The following is a 24,628-nucleotide window of genomic DNA, read 5'->3' as shown; positions in this document are numbered from 1 at the left end:
TGCCCAATATCATATCTGTGTGAATTCCAGGTGATAAAGCTTTTCTGACACGCATGGTTGAGCAAAAGCAAAAATCTGGTTGCAGGGGACTGCAAAAAGGTGGGAGAGCCAACCCATAGAAAGTCGACGCTTAGGACAGGGGTGTCGAACTCGTTTTTGTCGCAGGCCACGCTGTAGTTACGATTTCCCTCGGTGGGCCATTATGACTGTGAAATCATAACCTTTCACCGCCTAATCACGTTTACGCATGGAATTTATTAAGCACTTGTGGAATCAGAAATCAAGGCTATGAGTTTTTCAACTATTGTTGATGTCTTGGCTTGCGGTATCTCTACGTTATCATTTAGGATCTGAAAATTGGAACTTTTGCTCCAGATTTGAGGAAAATTCACAGAAGTTGATACACATGATTTGCCTTCGCGGGCCACATAAAATCATGCGGCGGGCCTGATCTGGCCCCCGGTCCTTGAGTTTGACACCTGTGGCCTGGAAAGAAGCTAACGGCTGCTTGTAAAGAGAAAAAAAAAATGTATGCAGCAACACAGAGATAAACGGAGTAAAATGCGTAACCCACATGCTTGAGAGTACGAATATTCTCTCTCAAAATGATCAATTCAAGCATTATTGTCAGGTGCACGTGAGCATATCGCACGATTCTATTCCAAAAACATATCCTACAGTTTATCCTGCCTGAAAATCAATACTACCCAGCAGCTCCCCAGGGCAGCCGACTTACACGGGAAATAAAGCAGAAAAGATGAAGAAAAGAAAATGAATGTGCAGATGAAAGTCACAGCCCACACTGTGAGGGGAAAGGCACGAGGGGACCAGCGGGTGAGCTCATCCGTTAGCTTAAATTAAAGTGGCATGTGTCTCCCCGCGCTTACTTGAGTCAGGAAGCGCACCGAGCGTCGGTCGCAAACGCTGGAGAAAATCCCGACGCCCCGAGAGGCTACCGGCTGTTACCGGGAGCCCTCACCGGTGTTGGCTCGCTCGGCTTGGAGTCCGCAGTGAAGCCAAAAGGATTTCATGTCTCTGTTGAAATCCTTCAGCTTTGGATACACTCGGCTCTCCAACTTTGAACAAACCTTTTAAGAAGTCATTTATCTTTTTTTACGGAGGCGCTGGGCCTACATTACACCCCGGACATGGACAAAGCAGTGGTGAATTGGTCAGGTGGGGGTGTCCGAGGAAGGGGGGGGGGGGGGGGCTCAAGCGCAAGAAGCACAACGGCCAGGCTTCTATAAAGTACCGAAAAGCGATACTTGAGCATAACAAAAGTATCTTACCAAAAAGAACTTTAATCGAAGTCATCCAGCTAGTAATATTTAGTAAAAAGTGAAAAGATATGTCTGTACTTAAGTATTAGATTTAATTTTCTCATTAAATATACTTAAACGTGCCTTATTTTACCAAACCAACCTTTTTCCTCATACTTGTGATATTTTGGGTCTCACTCTCATGTGAAATACAAATTAAATCGTCTACGGATTCTTGAAAAGTCCTAAAATCATCCATTCTTCTAGCTGTTTTCTTAGCTGCTTATCCTCACAATGGGTCACGGGAGTGCTGGAGCCTATCACAGCTGTCAATGGGCAGGATATGTTCCTCATGGCTTTAAAACAAATTTAAAAAACTACCTTTTCAGGGGGCAAATTCCTACCTAATTTCCATGTGATAAATTATCCATACAGCCATTTTATGAACTGCTTATCCTCACAAGGGTCGCGGGAGTGCTGGATCCTATCCCAGGGTACACCCTGGACCAGTTGCCAGCCAATCGCGGGGCACATTGAGATAAACAGCCGCACTCACAATCACACTTCAGGGCAATTTAGAGAGTCCAACTAATGTTGCACATTTTATTTGGGATGTGGGAGAAAACCCATACAGGCATGGGGAGAACATGCAAACTCCACACATGTGGGTCTGGGATTGAACCTGGGACCTCAGAACTGTGAAGACAACCCTTTTCCAGCTGAGTCACCGTGCCGCCGTCCTAAAATCAGGTCATTCAAATTTCCCGACTTTATCTACGCTATTAGCGACGATCTTTGGTTACTGGGCCGCTCCTGAACCACCGCTGTCAACATAAAAAACACGTGTCCTCTCACAAGTGGCTCTTCTCCACGGAGGCAACCAATCAGAGAAAAAGAGGCGGTCTTAGCCAAATATGGATTCTAAGTTGGGTCAAACAGAAGTAGCTGTTAGAGGAGCCTTTTCTGGACAATTGTGTGACACACAGGTGTTGTTTTTTTTCGGTGAAATTGACACTTTCATAACAAGTCCATGTACCCCGCCTCCTGCCAGAGGAAAGCTGGGATTGGTTCCACCACTCCTGCGACCCTTGTGAGGATAAAGTGCTCAGAAAATGAATGGATTAGTTGTTGATTAGGCGGCACGGTGGGCGCAGCTGGTAAAACGTTGCCCTCACAGTTCTGAGGTCCCGGGTTAAATCCCGGACCTGCCTGTGTGGAGTTTGCATGTTCTCCCCGTGTCCACGTGGGTTTCCTCCGGGCACCACGGTTTCCTCCGACATCCCAAAAAAACATGCAACATTAATTAGAGACTCTAAATTGCCCCTAGGTGTGATTGTGAGTCCCTCTGTCTCGATGTGCCCAACCAGCTCAGGTTGTACCCCGCCTCCTATCCAATGACAGCTGGGATAGGTTCCAGCACTCCCACGACCCCTTGTGAGGATAAGCGGTTAAGAACATGGATGGATGAATGGATTATTTTAGGCCTTCCGGCAGAATAACCTCTCAGGAATCAGTCGACGATTTAATTTGTATTCGTAAATTGGCCCTAGGTGTGATTGTGAGCGCGGCTGTTAGTCTCGATGTGTCCTGCTATTGGCTGGCAACCAGTTCAGGGTGTAACCCCGCCTCCTGCCCGTTGACAGCTGGGATAGGCTCCGGCACTCCCCGCAACCCTCGTGAGGATAAGTGGCAAAGAAAATGGATGGATGGATAGTTGTTGAGTAATCGTTGCACTTCAAATCTGAATCCGTGTTGCACACCTTCAAATAGCAAAACCTAGGAGTCCAATCAATAGCTTCAAGACATGGTCAATCAATTCCAAAAGATCAACCAAATTCTTAACGATCAATTAACGAACGAATCAGTTGCGGTGTCCATGTTCAACAATACTTGCGGGTAATTATAGCTTCTAGAATTTACTCTCAGTACAAGTCTGTTGGAGTCACTTTTGTGGCGTGACATCAAATGACGGCATCTTTGTGAAGTCGGAGTACATCAATTATTAGAGTTCTCGGAAGACGAAATTTCAATGGAGTATCGATCTATTATTTGGATCGAGGACTTGATTATATTGAGACCAATGGTGAGTTCGGAAAGGGCGAATACGAGCGCTTAGCATGGATTAACTGTCGGAAAACAGACGTTATGGCGCAGAAATGATCAGATATGTAGGGTAATCTGATCAGACGGTTTGCCAAAGTCTTTAAATCAGATGCATGTTTGCAAAATGATTGAGCTGCATCCAGATTTGGCAACGGCGAAAGCCTTGAAAATTGGAGCGGACATTAAAGTAGCTCAGCGGCTCCCCGCTTGATGCAGGAAGGGAAGCGGAGCGAAGGCGCCGCGTGACACCGTTTGCCTTCTTGGGTTCTGCCGCGCACTCTCACGCACGGGAGCGGGGTTGAGCGGGCGGCAGATTGGCCGTTCCTTTTGCATTTGGATTGTTCCCGGCGAGGAGGAGCCTAAACGCCGGCCGGGTAATTAAATTCCAAAAAGAGAAGAAAGGCCGCAGGTATCTGAAGTTTCAAAGTAATGGGTTTGAGGGCGACGGGACAGAGGATGCAATTGACAAAGTGGAAATGTAGATAAGGATTCTATTCGGGATAAAGGGCACAAAAGCATGATGGGTATGCGCAGCCTGCTGCTATGAGGTCAGTTTTTTTGTTGTGGTCTTTGGAATGATAAAATTCAGCAAAAGGGATCTGATTAAATACAGCCTCACCTCAGCATCTTCAATTCTGCTAGCTCCAGTTCTGCTTCCTGTTCTTTCTTCAGAGCCACCGTCTCTAATCCGTACATCATGGCCGGCCTCAACACCGTTTTACACATTTTTCCCTTCATCCTGGCGGATACTCTTCAGTCACATAGAACGCCGGACACCCTCCCCCGACTGTTCCACCCCGCTTGGACCCGTTTCTTCACTTCCTTACCACACTCTCCATTTCTCTGTATTGTTGACCCCAAGTATTTGAAGTTGTCCAGCCTTTTAAAAAAGGTCATAAAGTGACAAAACAATGATATTCCCAATTGGAATCGTGATAGCTTCATTTTCCATTACACTATGAAACATTTCACATTCATGGTGTTATTAAAAAGACGAGAGGCAGAAAAGCATCCGCACGAGTGCTGGTACGCTCAAAAAATGCCTGTCGTTAATAGATAACGCACATTAGCAATGTGAGGTTAGATGAACAAAAGAGGAGCTGTATCAAGGTAAGAGATGTATCCATCGAATTTCACGAGCGCTCATCAAGCGAGACATTACACAAAAGGCGATGATGTCGTTTCTTGCCGGCACACATAACTAAAGCTACATTACCCAAATGACCGCTACGGCAACGTCAGTCGAGTTTTCATTCATTCTCACTTCTCTCAGAGGTTTTTTTATTATTCATTTTTAGCATTTCAAATCTCCCTAGTAGTGCTACATATACAGTGAAGAAAATAAGTATTAGAGGACCCTGCTATATTGCAAGTTCTCCCACTTAGAAATCATGGAGGGGTCTGAAATTTACACCGTAGGTGCATCTCCACTGTGAGAGAGAGAGAATCTAAAAAGAAAAATCCAGAAATCACAATGTATGATTTTTTAACGATTTACTTGTGTGATACAGCTGCAAATAAGTATTTGAACACTAGTCTATCAGCTAGAATTCTGACCCTCAAAGACCTGTTAGTCTGCCTTTAAAAGTCCACCTCCACTCCATGTATGATCCTGAATCCGATGCACCTGTGTGAGGTCAGTAGCTGCATAAAGACACCTGTCCCCCCCCCCCCATACAATCAGTAAGACTCAAACTTGTAACATGGCCAAGACCAAAGAGCTGTCCAAAGACACCGGAGACAAAATTGTTACAACTCCACACGGCTGGAAAGCGCTACGGAAAAATTGCCAAGCAACTTGGTGAAAAAAGGTCCACTGTTGGAGCAATCACTAGAAAATGGAAGAAGCTAATCGTGACGGTCAATCTCCATCGGAGTGGAGTCCCATGCAAGATATCACCTCGTGGGGTCTCAATGATCCGAAGAAAGGTCATGTATTGAGAGATTTTGGGCAACAACCTCTTTCCCCGAGTCAGAGCATTCAAGATGGGTCGTGGCTGGGTCTTTCAACATGACAATGACCCGACGCACACAGCCAGGAAAACTAACGCGATGCTCCGTAAGAAGCATATCAAGGTTCTGGCGTGGCCGAGCTTGTCTCCAGACCTAAACCCAATACAAAATCTTTGGAGGGAGCTGAAACTCCATGTTTCTAAACGACAGCCCAGAACCTGTCTGATCTAGAGAAGATCTGTGAGGAGGAGTGGGCCAAAATCCCTCTTGCTACTGTACTAAATATTAACAATGATTTTATCAGGTGTTCAAATACTTATTTGCAGCTGGATCACACAAATTGTTTAAAAAAAAAAAAAATCATAGATTATTATTTCTGGATTTTTCTTTTTAGATTATCTATCTCACAGTGGACATGCATCTACGATGAAAATTTCAGACCCCTCTATGATTTATAAGAGGGAGAACTTGCTTTACAGTAGGGCGTTCAAACACTTATTTTCTTCACTGTATTTATTGATGCAAAACTGGACTTTGTTATCCTATTCATAGATCCTCATGGCCACAACGCATTCGCTTTAGTTTTACAACGTGTGAAATGGGTTCATTCACCATTTAAGATCTTTGTTTTGTTACTGCCCTCAGTGGGATTCCATTTTGAGATTTGAAATTGCTTATTTAACACAGGATATTGAAATGTAATTCATCTGTATCAGTTTGTGCTGCAATTTTTAAAAAATGTGTTTGCTCGGTTCAAACCACTGCTGCAGTGGACTGAAAGCATTACAAAATGGTATACTATTTGGTTAGTTTTATTCAAATACGTAAAACTGAAGCTAATTAGAATGTGCGCTGTTATTTTTCAACCCTAAGTATTGAATTGTTTTTTTGTTCATTTTTATGAACGACATCAGTTTCTGAGCACTCTGTCTCAAGGTATAATTTTATATTGAACATTTCTTCCCATGGGCGGATGGGTGGTAATTTTCCTCTTTAAATTGCCATCCAATAATTAATGATGGAGAAAGCATGTCGTTTTTACGGTTTGGAAACAAGGTAACAAGAACAATTTGGGATTTTCTCACACACACACATGCACACATACACACACTTCTTATCAGTGGAATCCATAACATGATTTTTCCTCATTCGTTGATGACATCTGTTCCTCCAACCCACAGATTGCAATTTTTGGGAGCTAATAAGGCCTAGCAACGGGTCATCGGTACACTTAATTCTAACTAGAAATTGTCAAATTGCCATTTTCAAGGCTTCTCGCAATTTTCAGCTCATGTCGGGCTCAAGCCCACAGGACGGATCAATATCAATGTCTGCTGCTTCTCCTGCCCAATGCATCACCCTGGTGAGGAAACGCACACGTGCGCACCGTGCCTGGAAAGCAATCGACTCCACCACAATAACTATATGAAAGTGTATATGAACCCCCCCCCCCCCCCAAACGTCTTGCTGCATGAAGGTAGAGTCATCCTGAGGTTTGGGGAGCAGTATGGTATCCATACTTAAAACAAAGGGAATGGAAGGAATGCAATGCACCTTTCTGCTAATATTATACAGTTTTTATGCTGAATACGAATCTTAAATCCGAGATGAAGGAAACTTTTATTTTTCGATTATCTGCAACAAATGATCGCACATTGCTGGATTCACCGGAAAAAGACGGAAACGAAGCGGAAACGAAGCGGAAACGGACAATCAGGGGCGGGGACGTAGGACGTTGTGACAACAACGTGGATCCCGTAGGAATACGCCGCAAGAACGCCGATGAATTTTCCGATAATTTGAGCGATGAACATTATTCTGAAGGCTTCCACGAAGATGAAGAATACAAGCTTTATGAAGGCGTTAAAGGTTATCAATTTGAGCCAGTTAGACTGCACGCACGTTCGAATTCAGACAACATAGCTGGTGACGGAGAAGCCGACGGATCAGTCAGACCCATCGTGGAGGATATGCCTCGTGTTGGAAATAATCGACAGGTATGCGTTTGTGAAGTTCTTGTCTGATTTAGTTAGTCAAAAACTGATAAATAGTAAAGACTTCGCTATTCTGAATGTATATACGAAGTTTTCGGTCTTGTTTTGAAATTATGCAAACGCTGTGTATTTAGTGATTTGGCACGCGGCAACTATTTTGTGTGTAAAATGCTTATTGCACCAAAACACACAGAAGCCGACAACGTAGTCTAAGTTGGTATATTTTCACAAATCAGTAATAATATAATAATATAATGCTGCTTTCTTTTAGCTTGTCTCGTTAGGGGTCGCCACAGCGTGTCATCTCAGATGAACGCTCATATTTGTTGGGCACAGTTTTAATAATAATAATAATAAAATAAAATGGAAATAATAATAAATCATTTTTACTGATTGGTTTTAGCTTACAATCACTGATGAATTCTCAAAGTAAATGGGTTTTTCTTCGGCGCAAACACAGGAGACTCCCTTTTTATCGTCGTTCCAAAACAGCCCATCCCAGATTTTGTGATGTCAGAAGTCTGCCCGCGAAATGAGTCGTTTTGCAGGCAAGAGAAAACAGGTCAAATTTCGCGGAATTTAAGTCATAAACACTTTTATTTTTGGGGTAAAAACATTGAACAGGATATGCATTTTATGGAACGGTTGAACATATATTTTCATCTAGATAAGATAATTTGTGTTAGAAATAACACATTCCATATATTTTAAGAAAGGGAGCAAGTGCTGACATTAAAAAATATATATATATGTTGTCCCTTGCATGCCAAATCCTGAGACATGTCTCAAGGTGAAATGCCACAGAAAGAAATTAAATTTGATTATGCTCACTACAACATTAATTGCATCTTCACGGAGAAATCTTCAGATATTCTGCAAATCACACGGGAATTTTTTTTCATTATTTTTTATACATAATTACTTTTTTTCAGCCCATCTATGAAACAGTATTGAAAACAAAAACTGTCAACCTTACTATTGGAAATAAGTGGCAAAGGAACAAAGTGACGCCAAAACCGTGGAGGTCGTGCCCTTGAGCGGAGCGGATCTGAACGCCGATGCGAAAACTTCAATGTATTTGATTTTAAAAGTGCAAATGGTTCATTCTTGAATTTGGACAATTTTTGCGTTGGAGAGAAGCCAAGAAGTGATGAAAAGTTTGAATCATTTCAGCAAATGAGATGTCATTTAGCGAATGGACACTAATAATCATGAGAAATATGCTCATTAGATGCATAGCGGGATTAATGTGATTGTATGAACACAATTTGTCAATTTAAAAAGATTTCAGTCTACTTCTGGTTGTGACTTTTTTTCCCCCCCTATTGGTGGCAGCTCTCTGTAATGTTTACCTCTCTCAAAAGACAATTGCATCCTGTAAGCCACTTCCCCTCAGGCTTCCAATCTGAAGTGTCCATCAAGTCGAAAATGATGAAGTAGATGATTATAATCATCCATAATGCCACTGTGGCAGGATTTATTAGAGGGAGAGGGTGTAAACAAAGCAATTTTCCACACAGACCCTCAGCTCAAAAAAACTATTTGGGGGTCTCGAACTCACAGTTTTGAGATTACAGTTCCCTTTATTAATCAGTCCTGACTTTGGTGCATGCCAACTTGTTGACCCGACTGGCCTGTAATGAATGAGCCAAACATCGGATAATGACATTCAAACAATCACCTTCCGCGATTGTTCCTCGGATTTGTTTTTACAAAGTGTTTGCCCTTTCTCAGTTTAGGTTGGCGCTTTCCATTAGATTTGTGAAATACAAAAGACGAAAAATAAACATCCTGTATGCCATCTTGCAGAACCGAAACAATGACGGTGTATAAAATCTGAATTGGTCACTTTCCAAAAACGTAATTGAAACATCAACGTGAAGAAGAAGTGACCAACGTGCGATAAATCCAAAGGGATATTTCTGGCACCCCGATTTCTTTCCTTAATTGAAGCTGCTTTGCTTGAAAGCACCTCAGAGGAAGGTTGACGTTTGCAAACAGCTGTTCCTGCACGACTCCCCGTCTGCTACTGTTTAACCCGAAATGATAGACGAGCGAGCCCGTAGCAAGTTTTAATGACATTTCCATTTTAGCAATTAGATCAAACTCAGACAGACTTCATAGTTAACCGCCCACCGGTGCTCGGTTGGGCTGTTTGAAATAAACAGTTTGACGCTTGGATTGATTTGAACAAACAAAAGCAGAATCGGACCACGGCATGCCAGTTAAACCTCGACACCGCCGGATGCCACGATTTGAAATTCAATCACAATTGCGAGAAAACCACCATCGTACATGACGTCACGCAAGAAGTTGTCGTGTCATTTCAGCCTATCCCAGCAAGCTTCAGGCAAAAGGCAGACGACACCCTGAACTGGTCGCCAGTCAGTCGCGAGGGCAGATATCTACACCATCACTGAGCGGGAATCGATCCCAAACTGCCCGCGCCAAAGGCATCCGTGTGTACCACTACACCAGGGGTGACCAACGTGGTGCCCGCGGTGGAACGGTTGCCTACGAGGACCACTTAAGGCGCCTGCGAGGCATGTTCTAAAAATTGCACAGGTTACAAATTGCTACAATTATTAGTTTTATTTGTGCTTTAACTTTTGAATCTGACTTTCTTACTATGAAAATTTTAAAAACAATGTCATAATATAAAACATTTATAAATGTCTAAGGTATAAGGAGTTTTATTTTTGGACACTTGCCTCTAACAGGTCATGTACACTCTTCATCTGGTCGCTGCTCACGATGTAGCCCTCAGCCTAAAAAGGTTGGTGACCCCTGCACTACACCATCAGTGACCACAAGAATTTGTTTAAAAAAAAAAAAATGGGTCAGTACCGGTCCAGTGGTACCAGTAATGGGAGGCAGAAAAGAAAATATTTGACAACTGAATGTGGAACCTGGCTCCTGACTACAATACGACAAAGCCAACGATAATAAAACTGAATTTTCAAAAGCGAGACAGGATCAAAGTAAAACCATCAATTTTACTTTTTTTTTTTTTTTTAAAAACATTCATATGATAGTTAAGAATGGGAAGTTGTAACTTGGAAATCCATACACAGGTTTGACCTCGGAATGGATTATTCTCGGTTTCCATTCATTTCTAAAGGGACGAACCTAACCCAACTCGAAAGACGGAATTTCACACCGTTTGATGGACTGGTAAACAGTAAACACACGACAGATGAAAAAAAAAAAAAAAAAAAAAAGTTGTTACGGCTGTGGAGATTCACAGGTGCAGGAACAAATTTTATGAGAGCAAAGTCCACCGGGGCTATTGTTGACGGAATCAATCATGTTCTCCGGATTGACCAAACAGTACAAGGCAATAGCTTCTTGCTCATAAAAGCGACAAAAGTCTCCCATCACTACTAGATTTGGTCTTCTTTGGTAGATACCCCATTTACTCACACAGCAGAATAAAATAAAATAAAAAAATGTGGAGGTACCTAAATGTGATGTAGTGTCAAGCCACCCGGTGACAGACTCATGAAATCCGAGGGCCTGCGCTTTGGTGATGTAAGATAAATGTTCCCGTGTCCCTCTGTTCTATTCTGAACAGAAAAAAAGACGGTGTTAACCATTTTTCCTTCCTCTGATTGCGTGGGATAATTACAATTTCCATTTGATTTCCAGGACGTGTGGCAAGCTCCCGCTCGTGCGAGTTACGTTCGTTATGCTAATAGCGGCCAGACCTCCCGCTGATGTGCGATCCCTTCCCAGTTGGAGGTCTGTGAAGATGTTTGCCCGCAGAGACTGGTCTGTGTGCTCGTCCCAGAGTAACTATGTTTACAGTTGGGAGCGGCTATTAGAGGTTTTAAGGATGACGCGCGCACATGCAGCGTTCCGCGACCGTGCGTGTCGCGGTACATCTGCTCAGATTGCCATACACCAGGAACGTTTTGGTATACAGTAATCCCTCGTTACATCACGGTTCTTTTAATGCGAATTCCGTGTAATGCAGATTTTTTTTTTTTTTTGTAGTGCACTTATCCACCTGCACATCTCTAAGTCAGCTTTCTGAAATAAATGACTCAAAGAATGTCAATTGGACGCTTTCTGAGCAGAAAAAATACCAGTGTATGCGACTCATACATTTAATAAATCGCCAAATTGTTTGAGAAAATACAGGACATATCCAGATAACACAAACCACAGTTTGAGTTTTAGAGTTTTATCACCTTCTTCTTTTCCTTTTGGCTTGTCCCGATTAGGGGTCATCTTTCTCCATCTAAGCCCATCTCATGCATCTTCCTCACTAAAACCCGATGTCTTCATCTCCTCCTTCACCACATCCATCAACCTTTTCTTTGGTCTTGCTCTCGTTCTTTTGCCTGGCATCTCCATCCTCAGCACCCTTCTACCAATATACTCACTCTCTCGCCTCTGAACATGTCCAAACCATCGAATTCTGCTTTCTCTAACCTTGTCCCCAAAATGTCCAACTTTGGCTGTCCCTCTAACGAGCTCATTTCTAATCCTATCCAACCTGCTCACACCAAGCGAGAACCTCAACATCTTCATTTCTGGAGCCTCACTCTTCCCCCACCGCCCCTCTCATTCGTGCACATATATTCTGTTTTACTTCGGCTAATCTTCATTCCTCTCCTTTCAAGTGCGTGCCTCCATCTTTCTAATCGCTCCTCCACCTGCTCCCTGCTCTCACTGCAGATCACAATATCATCTGCAAACAGGAAGGGGCTCAGGGCGGATCCCTGATGCAATCCCACCTCCACCTTAAAATTCTTCTGACACTCCAACAGCACATCTCACCTCTATTCTGCTGCCCACATACATGTCCTGTACTATTCTAACATATTTCTCCGCCACACCGGACTTGCGCATGTAGTACCACAGTTCCTCTCTTGGGACTCTGTCATAGGCTTTCTCTAGGTCTACAAAGACACAATGTAGCTCTTTCTGACCTTCTCTGTACTTTTCCACGAGCATCCACAAGGCAAATTATGATCTGTGGTACTCTTTCGAGGGATGAAACCATACTATTGCTCGCATATACTTATACTTGGAGTTTTATAACCTCAAAAAGAAAAAAATAATTTGGGACAGAGAGACAACAGCTTTTTTACAGGATGTGTAAAAAGTCCACTTGCTTTTTCACATACTGGCCTCGTTCGTATAAACAGCACTGATACAATAGGGCGAAGAAACGCCATCCATCCAAAATTTTCAATACCACTCCTCCTCATTACGGTGAGCTGCAAAACGTATCCCGGATGATTTTGAGCTCCAACCAGAGTTGATTTACACTACAAACACACACTAATCTGTCATGGGGGAGTGGTTGAGAATCACTCCTCCTGATACAGGCAAGTAATAGCAATAGAAAATGTTTGTGTTGTTGCCATGGCTACACTTGCTCAGTTGGGCTGTTATTTTTTTTTTTCCCCTCCCCAGAATCAACCAAGAGATTTCTAGTGTTGTTACTACTAGCATGACCGCTAATGTGAGCGTTCAGAGTTGTGTGAAGCACTGGAGAACCACACTATAGATGGGTATTCAGACGAGGGCTTAAAAATAGATTTCTGTTTATAACATTTGGGGGAGCTCTCGTGCAGAAATGGCTTTTGTACAACAACAAAAAAATTACAATAATGTCATTATCTCTGCTCATAATCACATGGGGCACAATAACAATATGTTGTGTTTATAGGCGCCTTTCAAAGCACTCCAGGACACAGTATAGAGCGGGGATATAAGCAATAAAAAATATATATAAAGATTATTCTGGCTGTTATGATGATGGTCAATAAAGTGACTAGCACTGTCTGCGCCTGTAATCGGCTATGGCTAATTAAAGCCCTCCAAGACATCTGCGGTTTTATACTCCGTAAACAGGTTTTGGAACACAAAATAACTTTCCCCACAAATTACTGCACACAACTTTGGGTGGAAGTCATATTCTTATTTATTATTATTATTGTTGCTCTAAATGTACAGATATTTTTTAATATTCAGTTCCAACTCCAACACCCAGAGAATGCACCACCCCTCCAGCTTTTATACTTGACTGTTTACCTTTCCACATACATATACAAGATTATCTCCCCCTCCACTCATTATTATAAGCGTGATCTTTCCCTGGGGGCATGAGAAAACTGTCAAAATATGAGCATGAGCTTTCTTGGCAGATGAAAAACATAAACAAGGGGGGGAAAAAAAAATACTTATTAAAACATCAACAATGGAGCGGGTTAATGGAAAAGGTTGAATGCAATGCGTGATATTGGATTGTTTTTCCCCGGAATGAAACAACCATATTGGTATATTTCCAACATGCCCTTCAATTAACACGGCCATGTCCAAATTGTAATTCAATGTTTATCAGGTCCCTCGGCTGCACTAATCAATGGTTCTATCGTCAATGCGTCAAATGACTTCCTATAATGGGGAACCTTTTCTGGTCCGGTGGGGGAAAAAAATTAAATACACCCAACCAGACGTTCGCATTTGATCAGGCATGTTTTTTTGACCACCTTTATTGAGAAAGCTTGTAACAGTTCATCCATTTACTTTGCTGCTTATCCTCACAAGGGTCGTGGGGAGTGCTGGAGCCTATCCCAGCTGTCAACGGGCAGGAGGCGGGGTACACCCCGAACTGGCCGCCGGCCAATCGCAGGGCACATAGAGACAAACAGCAGCACTCACAATCACACCTAGGGGCAATTTAGAGTGTCCGATTAATGTTGCATGTTTTCGGGATGTGGGAGGAAACCTGAGTGCCCGGAGCAAACCCACGCAGCCACGGGAGAACATGCAAACTTCACACAGGCGGGGCCGGGATTGAACCCGGGTCTTCAGAACTGTGATGCCAACACTTTACCAGCTGATCCACCCTTCCGCCCTTGTAACAGTTATCACTTTTATTTATATTTTCACTACTTGTGTATTCATTTATTTTGTCTGAGAGCAGATTGAATAAACAAAACTATTTTGGAGCTGCTATTACCGGTGATCACTGACCTACGATTTACAAGGAATGCAAAGAAATGTAGCGTCTATAATTGCGTGATTATGAATGTTAGAATTTTCCAGATTTATTCTTTTCATTTTTGATGTGCATAAAATGTGAAATAGCAAGTTAGTTCATCATAAGAGTATTGACTTCAATTCTGACAGATGGTTAACATACAGTATGTATTTCAAAGCTCCGAGTAGCTTAAATTTTTAATGTCACTCATTTTATTTGGACCATTGCACATAGAGGCTTTTTTTTTTAACACGTGTATTGCAAATTAATGTCAAGATATTCCTGATCCACATTTAGTTGTTTTTAGAGCGCTGTCTGTGTTACGAGCCATCTAATCTGACATATGGCTCACTGGTGCAGTATTTGCTCGTGCTGCTCCCTGGAGCCTGATGTACAATACACTGCTACACACGGGCCCGGCCAGCCTTCATCCATCACTGCATGGTACTGCACTTGCACTGGAGGATGGAAATTGCAAAAAAAAAAAAAAAAAAAAAGGTTCCTCAGTTACCTTGCTGCGCTTAACAGGGATGATAAAAAAAATTATGTATTCATTAAAAATAAGACATTACATTGAGATTTTTTAATCTGCTCAGTTCTGGGCATATTTCACTAACTACCTTTGTATGTTTTCCCCACGCTTGTGTGGGTTCCTCCCAAATCCAAAAAACATGTATGCATAAACGAAGACAACTAAATTACCGATAGAGATCGTGCGCCTACGTCATGAAAGATCACATGACTTTTGTTTACCTCACCATATTGCCGGTCAAGCTAAGCATTGCTCAACGCTAAGTCGGTTGGAGACGAGACGGAAATATGTCTTGTAGCACGACGCACAGAGTCTTGTCCGATACAGTTAGACATTTTGAAGGTGAAAATAGACGGTACGTGGAAAAATTAGATAAACTCAGCATAGAGGAAAATTTAATGCCGAAATCGATGTTTTCGCCGATGAGAAATTGGACTGTTAATTCGCTTCCGCTTGTCTTGGACAACTGAATCTACACACGTATCTGGCGAGTAACTCGTCGAGATTTACACAGAAAAGTTTGAAAGCGTATAAAAGTCTGGACACATGCAAATGCTTTGTTGCTGGATCTGTTCTCATCAGGAATAAATGCCACATAGTGACAGTTTTGACGGCTTGTGAAGTGTGTTCGGCGACACATTGACCTTTACTTGCCGAAATCCATCGATATTTTCTGGTCATTTCAACTGGTATTCCATAGAATGATCTCTTTGAATATCTGCCTTGTCTGTTGTGACAACCAACAGCACAACACATCTTTGGTATTGTGAATATTCTCCTCCAGTTCAATGTCTCCCACAATGTCGAGCAGCTCTGTTTGACCGGCAATATGGCGCCGTGGAAATGTTGACGTCACGTGCACGAGAGCTCCATACAGTAGGTGTAAATGATTATTCGCCGATGACACCACGGTCACCGGCCTCATCGAAGACGGCCACGAGTCTGCGTATCGACAGGAAGTGGTGAGACTGGAGCTTTGGTGTGGTCAACACAACCTGTCGTTGAACACTCTAAAGACTGTGTAGATAATTGTGGACTTCAGGATGTGTCCTTCACAACAGCTGCCCAACTGCCTTGTGTCAACCGTAGAGCCCTTCAAGTTCTTGGGAATTACAGTCTCAGAGGACTTGAAGAGGGGGATGAACATTACCTCCATCCTCAAAAAAGCCCAGCAACGGATAAATGAAAGTCACAAGTAGCAGGCATTCGAACAGGTTTTTCCCTCTGGCAATTAAGTCATTAAATATTTGATCAGCGAAGCTATTATTTTCCTGCCTTGTGCCATGTTAGGACACTCACTCACACCCTGCTGGTCCACTAAGTATGAGTAGCATATATTTTTTACATGTATTTATTTATTTAACTTTATTTATTTTGTAGACCGCACGATTCATCAGTTAAACTGCTCCCTTGGACAATTGATATCGATATAGATTTCACATGTTGCACGTCTTATAAGAAATAATTCCTATAAACAGAAATGTTTTGTTCTTGCTGCTAGATTGTTCCTTGTTCTCTGTTTTCGGTTCTGTATGTCGTACCAGGGCAGCACTGACTGCTGGGAAAAAAATATTCTTGTGTGTTCTACACACTTGGCCATTAATGCAGATTCTGATTAACAGTATTAAAAAAAATGGATGGGTGCATGTTATGTACAGACAAATGGTAAACACACTCCCGTAGCCTCATGTTGACGTGTTAGCTTGGGCTTCAGGACTTTTACTGAAACCTTGGCAGAACATCCACATCTCAACCAAACAAGAAAGACTGAGAGGAACTGATTTTTTTTTGGAACTGCTCACAATACTTTTACTTCAAGCTTTTAGCTACAATAGTCAACCACCTCCTTCAAGTCAAGGAGTTGTTCAAGTAATATCCCCCAAGACTTTAACCTCCGGGGTTTATATTTCACAGCTGTAATGTTGGCATATGATCATTTGTTTCAAATCTCTGCCTTTCCACCTCTTTCGTCAGTCTCCCACTGAGCTAACCCGTGCGAAGCGGCTTGGAATAAGCATAATCCACCAAAATCCACTCCAGCCTTAAGGAAAAAAAAAAAAAAAAGTATGTGTAATAATGCCGACTGAAAATCAAATAAATAAACATCTCATTCTGAATGAATCAAAGCAAAGAAGGGCAGGGCAGTGAACTGCAAGTGTGAATCCAACCAAAGCATATTAGCGAGAAACAAAGCTGAACAGACAAAATTCTTAATGTACGGCTCAATAAAAGAAAGCAAAGTGAGCTTCATTATGCAAGGTTGATTTGACTTGGGGCTCATTGGAAATGTGTTAATTGGGCCTCATTAAAGCCTTTTAATTCAAGAACGACCCATCAAACATAAATGGCCTGCTGTTATTATGCTGGGGAGAACTAGTCAGGTGTTGCATGAATACCCTCGCTGGGTCGATCTTAGCACGATTGTTTTTGTCTCATCTTGTCTGGTTTTAAATTAAGACTAAGGTGGAAAAAAAGCCACATTCATTTTCAATAGAAGAGAAAGAGGAGATGAAGCAGTCACCCAACTGACCACTTGAGTAGGCCGCATTCAAGGAAAACGACAGTACAGTGTATACCAAAAATAACGTAAATACAAATATTGTGAACCCACACTCATCCCAGGGATATGCTCCTTAACCATATGTCTGAAGTCCTTTTTTTTTTTTCTCTTGAACACACATTTAAACTTATTGAAAGACTTTTTAACATTATGGATTCATTGTTTTCTCCATCAGAGGTACTGCAAAATATATAGACATTCAAACTTTGCTAAAAGTGACTGTCAGAGTTGCCACTTCTGGGGTCCATTGCATTGAAAATAAATAAGAACAGCACCCCCTGCTGGATGAGGTCGGGAACCACCCCCTGGCTCAAATGCAATGGACCTTTCGGACCTGTCAATCACTCGTACAATAATAGCCAATCAGATAGCCGCATTGTCTTAACACGCCCATGCCGCCATGTTGTCCCACAAGCAATACTGGTCGTCAGCAGCTTGCACTTGGGAATGTTAATGTTACGAAGAAAATGGTGCTCAGATGCGCTTGGGGAACGTGCAATTCTGACGAAAGATATCCTGCTAGGTTGCAAGGGGCCCGGTTGATTCATTTTCCAAAGCCTAAAACACAGTTGACGAAGTCTCTACGATGGATTAAAGCTTGCGGAAGACCGCACGTACAACTAAAGCTGAACAATATCAACAAACAAGGCCGTGTGTTCGCAGGTAAGTGAGGGAGAAGTATCTTCTCTGAGTTTGCTTTCATTATTATCAGGGCATTATACATTGCAGGAGAACAACTTTCACTTTGTTTGTGTATCACTGACCTGCTGAATGAAGTGTGTAATGTTTTATGCCGAAGAGTCGGGTTAGTGATACTTAAATGCGCCATGTCATGCAAGAGAAATGTCTCTTTGCCCATTTGTATCACATCAGACTTTTAAGACAGAGCACAGAGTTCCATTACGAGCCAAGTGAAATGAATACACCCACTCACTTATAAAGACTACAATGATATTACTCGTGATCTTTTCAAGTTAAAAGTACTCACCCTGCTTTACATGAGCAAGTATGATTCCACTTTTTTATCCTGCTGGATTTTAACATGAAGTTTGTGAGGCGTCAAACTTTTTTTGCATCGATCGCCAACATTTCGCTGTAACTCTGACATTACGTCCTGCTCGGTACAAAATCTTAATTCCGTGTACATATCCTTGCATGAGACCACTCTGTAGAACTCATCTTTGACAATTCTAACATATTTGGCAAAAAACATATCGCAATATTGTCTGGAATACGCGGTAGAGAATTGACTTCAAACATGCTCCATTCAGTCGCCATTTCGGAAGCTTGAAGGACATGGCTAAGGGGGCGGAGCTTAAGATCGCCATCGGAAAGATCCATTAAGGAACTTTCATCATAGCTTATGTTACGTGACGATATTGACTTAAAAACAATGGATATTGTTCGTGTGGAATTTGCAGGTTTGATCTCATCAACGTTCTTTTTTTTTTTTTTTAGCATAATTGTTTACACGACACCAAAAGATACATCACAAAACCACAGCCAAGGTAGTAGTATTCCGATTCCGTACAATGACCTTTCAACAAATGCAGTCAACAAGTAATCAAAACTATGCAGCAATCAGAAGAGCAGGAAAGTATTTCAGGTCTTTTGACCATCCAAAAATGTTGACGCAAATCATGCTTCCCTCCCCGTGCAGCAAAGAAGTGGCCAGCCGCCAGACTTTCATATACCTTCCCATATGACAGCTGACAGTATGGCAAATTATCCGTTGGCTTGTATGACAGCATGGCTGCAAGTATCCTCTCCACAAGTCAGCCATCAGTGTACAATATATACACATCTCCTGAAGAAACCCACAATTTGGCATCTGATTGCAGGGTTAGAACATTGTGAGGTGTTTTTATCTCCCCCTGCCTTCATTCTCAACACTTCACTATATACATGCCATTACTTAATGGTATTTTCGATCAATATTTGGCCTACAACCATGTTAGAGCATCAGTTCTAGAATATTAGGGATGACAACAATTTTAGCAAGGACTCATAGTACAAAATTTACAATAATGTACAATTCTGCCAGCCCATCTGGATTTAACGCATATCAAGCTATACATTATAAAGTGTAGGTACTTAAAAATACCTTTCACAATATATCTATATTTTATATGGGGTTTATGAAAACATCATTAGTAGAGGTCAAAGATGTGAGATTGCACGAGAACATGTGATGGACAACGACATTGTGTTTCACCAGAGACTCTTCAATTGTTGGTGACACTGCATGAATCGATCATAGAGCTTGTTTAACAAAACAATTTGACGCTATTGCAATCAATCACCCAATCAAAGTGGACCACATTTGAAGTGACCCGAGTTCTGGCAGGAAAAATAAATAAATAAATAAATCTCTGGTGCCGGACCTCAAAGAATTTCATGTCTCCAAGGTGACTCCAGTCCAATACAACAATGACAAAACGTGACAATAACGGGCAATAAATGGAAGATCCAAAGACTCAAATGAAACAGGAAATTAAATCGACTCAGGTTAATGATTCAATCGAGACAAAGATGGGTCAAAGAAATTGACAGTTTGGAGAAACAATCTTAATTTGGATCACCACCAAATTGTACAGCTTCGTACACATCCTTATCAGTGGGGTTGATTGTCTTGCAAATGACTGAAAGTATTGTGGAAACTCACTTTTGTTTCATCTTTTCTATGTAAATGAAAATTCTGGATCCACATTAGATTGTTATTGCGTATAATGCAGCCTCTGTACAGACATGTCCCAGTAGTGACTGTTTTTCTTCTCATTGAGGACTACCATAGTAAACCCCAATCATGGCTCCAAAGAAGGCAAGTTGCTTGTTTAAAGTTATTCTGCACTTTTGTTAATTAAAAAAAAAAGAAGTTTACAAGGCAGAGGGCCGAGTCACTACAGATACGGCAATGCACTCACAGCCTAGCGTACTCTAATATTAAAGCATACATTTGAAGCAAAAAATAAATATATTTCTTCATTTATTTTATCATATAAAGTATTCAAACTATACATGCATTTCTACTATGCAGTTTATTATCAGGAAAAGCTAAAAAAAAAATGCTTTAAAAAGCCTAATTTTTTAGGCTTGGAACGCATTATTTCTTTTTCCATTCATTGTAATGGGAAACTTCGATTCGGTTTTCAAACAAATCCCTTCTCGAACGGACTGTGGTCAAGAACCGAGGCATCACTGTATTCACAGTTCAGACTAAAGTGAAGAAAGAGTCCTGATAACTGTAAATGACAGGTTTCTTAAAGGGACATTCACCCCATAATGACAGAGTGGACAAATGCAAAATGTTTAATAGGAACATGAAATTAGACTATATGTGATAAAAAAAAAAAAGACTGATTTTATCGAATAACTTGTAGTGGATAATACAACAACAAAATCATTTAACTACGACACACACTGTAAGTAGCAGACCACTCTCATAAGACCTCAGTTAGTTATTTCTGTACATTTTTATGATGGGAGTGATTCATCCAAATGCATATTTTTAAGTGATGCATGCTTTAGTTGAAAAAAAAAAAAAACAACTCAAACAGAGATCGACAAGTGTTCTTTTTTATGAGGTGGTGAGGATGCTATTTCATTGTTTCTCAATATTTTCCAAAATGGGAAAGACGGGATGTTATTTACAAGGCCGCCATCCATTTACTGTCAATATAAACAGTGCTTGTTTTAGCAGCATTTCATTAAACATTCCAGATTTGACAAGTTTGTTGTCATCTACATTCAGTTTCACAACAGAGAGCAAATCTTCTTGGCGTCAAAGATTTAGCTCGGCTGCAGCCAAGATTGTTCAGCCAGCGTCTGCATCTCTTACACACTCAACCGTCAACCAAAAAAAAAAAAAACTCGCCATCCCTCGTCTTGGAGACAGTTGTGAGGATCAGGCACAAAACATTTGTTCGACAACCGAATGCTGAAGTGTGCTGGATTAGTTCTTGGCCACGGCCAGAGCCCCTCTGGGAATTGTGTCATCAGGCTAGCGGGCTAATAGCAGACAACTGTGAAGCTTGTAAAGGCGTTTTAGTGGCCAATAAACTGTCTATCCATTTTGATCACGAGTGGGACCAGAAGTCCTGTCGCAGCTTTCCGGGTTTAATTGGGTGTTTTCCTGCAGCACGTCTTTTTCTTCTATGGTTACTACATGCCAAAAAGACGTGCTTCTTCTTTTTATGCCATTGTATAAAACAGATTTCAACCCCACCTCTCGCCCAAATTCAGCTGGGATCTGCTCCAACTCACCCACGGTGGCAAACAGAATAGGTGGCATCCACTGTCTTCTTGATCTCACAACTAAGTGTTTTACTGAAGAAAACGACACGTATGAGTCTTTAAAAAACCCGCTGCACGCACTCAGCAGCCTGAAAATGTACATTTTTTTAAAGCTCACATAGATGTTTTAATACCCATGTCGTATAGAAAACCCCTCAGTCACCCTTCCTCCCACAAAAAAAAGGTGCACAATCAAAACACAAAGAGACATATACTCAAATGTATATTATATAGGATAATAGTGGATCATGTTTCTTTGCATGGCTTGTGTTACAGCCTGCTGAACTGCAGCACCCTGCATCACATTTTATTAACGCACGCACACACGCACACAGACACACACACACGCACGCACACGCACTCACTCCAGGCAACTGTCACAGCGCATTCATGTTAATATTACAAGTCATTTTGTATTCTGCCACAACAGCTTAAAGCTAATTACGAAGCTCATAAATTATCTATGTCCGCTTGGCTGAAAGAGAATCATTTGCATTTCAAGATTTGTTCCCCGCCGACTCGCAAGACTCCATAAAAGTTAGATGGCGTGCACGATTCCGTGACGACGTGGCTATATGGTGAACGCAGTATCTCCCCACTTTATGTTTATCGGGCCAGGCGATGTGCACGCATGGTTGGCCCATGTGGCTGAGCTTTCTTACCTGTGCACAAAAGTGCCGCGAGTCCCACGCACCGAAGCGGCTCCATGTCTTTCGGCTTGCTCTCGTCTCTCACTCGGAAAGAGCCGCACGATCGATCCCAAAGGCGACCAGAGCCTCGCTTACTCGGCACGCAATTTATCCTCACCCGGAGCTGGTCTCCATTTGAAAGCGAGCGGATCTAGTCGCTTTGCCATGCCACACGAGAGGATGGAAGTGACATTTTGGCGTCCCCCGCCACCTGGAGTGGAAACAGAAACCCACGCGCGCTCAGTACGCTCGTTTATCACACGCGCGATCATTTATTTAGCTGGCTGTTGTAGTTATATTTAGAGAGAAGTGACGATGCTAAAGCACGTGTTTGGGTGTTTCGGCTGTGCGTAAAAAACGCACCATGTCGTGTTGTTATTTACCTCGCTGTGCAGATCGTGTACGTCGACTCGTTCCTGTCACTTGTCGTAAAATTAGAACTCATCCACTAAGTTTCCACACACACACAAAAGTCTTCAACATTCCATGAAATATGTCATCCCCACTCGCTTCGAAACAATGCAGGAGATGTGGAGGAAAGTCCGTCAACTTTCCACGCGGGGAACAAACAATTCGTGCTCGGATCCTCCCTGCACCCTGTGGCGCTGGATTGGAAAGAGAGTGCGGCTGCACACCAAAAAAAAAAAAAAAAAAAAAATAGAGGGCTTGAACGCATTCCAGGCTCCGATTGGCAAATTGGATCTCACGTCACCGGACCATTTAATTCGTGGCTAATATCGCCAATCGGCCATGTTTCCATTTAAATCGTTATTATATTTGATATAAAACATATATTTAAAAAGGTCTGATATTCTTTAAAGTGTTTACTTATTAATCCAAATGAGTGTAAAGTAATTATGCTTCAACTGCATATGGGTGCTCTTGATTGCTTCCAGAAATGGTTTGGACATCACTGTTTTTTTTTTTTAAATTAATATTGTTTGCTTAAACCCCGACACATCACACTCCATGTTATTGATTTTTTTTCTCTCTCCAGTCTTCTATCTAGAATAATACTGATTATTTTACACAGCATCATAACTGACCACACTCTGCGTTGAAAAGAAGACAATGACTCGAGGGACGAGTGTGTGTGTGTGTGTGGGGGGGGGGTAATATAATAATAACAATCCCATAACTGGATGAATCATTAGTGTCATTATGGGAGAGTGCTGCAACTGGTCGGGCCAGTCGGGGTATAATGAGAAGCAACAGTGCCCCCTAGAGGCAAGCTTGGACCCCAAGCAGCTGTCCTCTGTTTGCTCCAATGACTCATGATTGAAACTCCACGAGTTTGCTTTCTGAGCGGTAGGACAAAAAAAGAGAGAGGGAGGGAGAAAAAGAAAGAGAGAGATAGCATATTGTTTGTTTGTAATGAGTCATTTCTGACGCCGTGCAAAGGTGGCTTTGGCTGTACCTGTGATATTGTCAGTTTTCACATTTTTGAGAAGATGACTCACAAAGCGTGTTCACAAGAAGGTGAATAATGTGTCTGGGACCAGAAGAGATAAAAGTACCATACCATGCAAAGACAATTACTGTTATAGTAAGATACAAAATGCCCTTGTTGTACACTGAGAGGAAGTGGCCCTACAAAAGTATTTTCAAATTGGAGTATTGGAAAAGTGGGAGCATCAATGATATTTATGTCATGAAAGCTGAAATGCTCCACAGTGACCTCATAGTGGACATAGAAGACATACACGCACACAACAACAACAACACAACATCGTAACTCCCATGTTTTTTCCCAGTCCCTGGGGAAAGTCAGGCATCAGTCGCTCTCTTGCAGTCTTTTCCACCAGTGCAGGGTTACATTGTTTGTAACCTTTTAGACCCTCCAGGGTCACCGTATTTCCCTGTCTTCAGCAAGGGTTTGCCTTTTTTGGCTTGCCAAGTCGAATTAAAAATCTTTCATGTTACCAGAACTGAAAAAATGTCAAGCTCGCATGACCACTTATAATTCTACATGCCGAACTTTGAGTAAAAACCCCACCATAATCCAACCTGTTCCCCATGTTCTCCACACATTTTGGGAGTACCAAGATGGCGGCCAACTAGCTTCAACCAATCGACAATCGACATACAGCTCGATGTGTACGCGCGATCCAGTCTTTTTTCGTGTGTTTGGATCAGTGGTGTCAGCATAATGTTACTAAGTCACATCACATCTGTTGGCGGCATCGCTGTCCCTTTTCATCCAGTCATCCGTTTTGTACTGCCAATCCTGCGAGGAGTCACATAA

General features: G+C 42.0%; 1 protein-coding gene across 3 annotated transcripts in view; it reads right to left on the bottom strand.

The window, feature by feature from the left end:
* Window positions 1–23,032, bottom strand: part of si:dkey-112m2.1 (transmembrane protein 132C) — a 166,657-nt gene extending 143,625 nt beyond the window's left edge. For all 3 annotated transcript variants that reach the window (XM_061801675.1, XM_061801676.1, XM_061801677.1), the window contains exons 1-2: window positions 22,767–23,032; window positions 22,357–22,594 (exon numbers count right to left, since the gene is read on the bottom strand). In XM_061801675.1, the coding sequence (XP_061657659.1) occupies window positions 22,357–22,402 (46 nt within the window). In that variant the 5' untranslated portion in view covers window positions 22,403–22,594; window positions 22,767–23,032. The remainder of the gene's footprint in view (window positions 1–22,356; window positions 22,595–22,766) is intronic.
* Window positions 23,033–24,628: the final 1,596 nt, after the last annotated feature.

This window comes from Syngnathoides biaculeatus, chromosome 17 (genome assembly GCF_019802595.1).
Source record: "Syngnathoides biaculeatus isolate LvHL_M chromosome 17, ASM1980259v1, whole genome shotgun sequence".
NCBI lineage: Eukaryota > Metazoa > Chordata > Actinopteri > Syngnathiformes > Syngnathidae > Syngnathoides > Syngnathoides biaculeatus.
The sequence above is the reverse complement of the archived record's forward strand: the minus strand, read 5'-3'. Positions and strand labels throughout refer to the sequence as shown.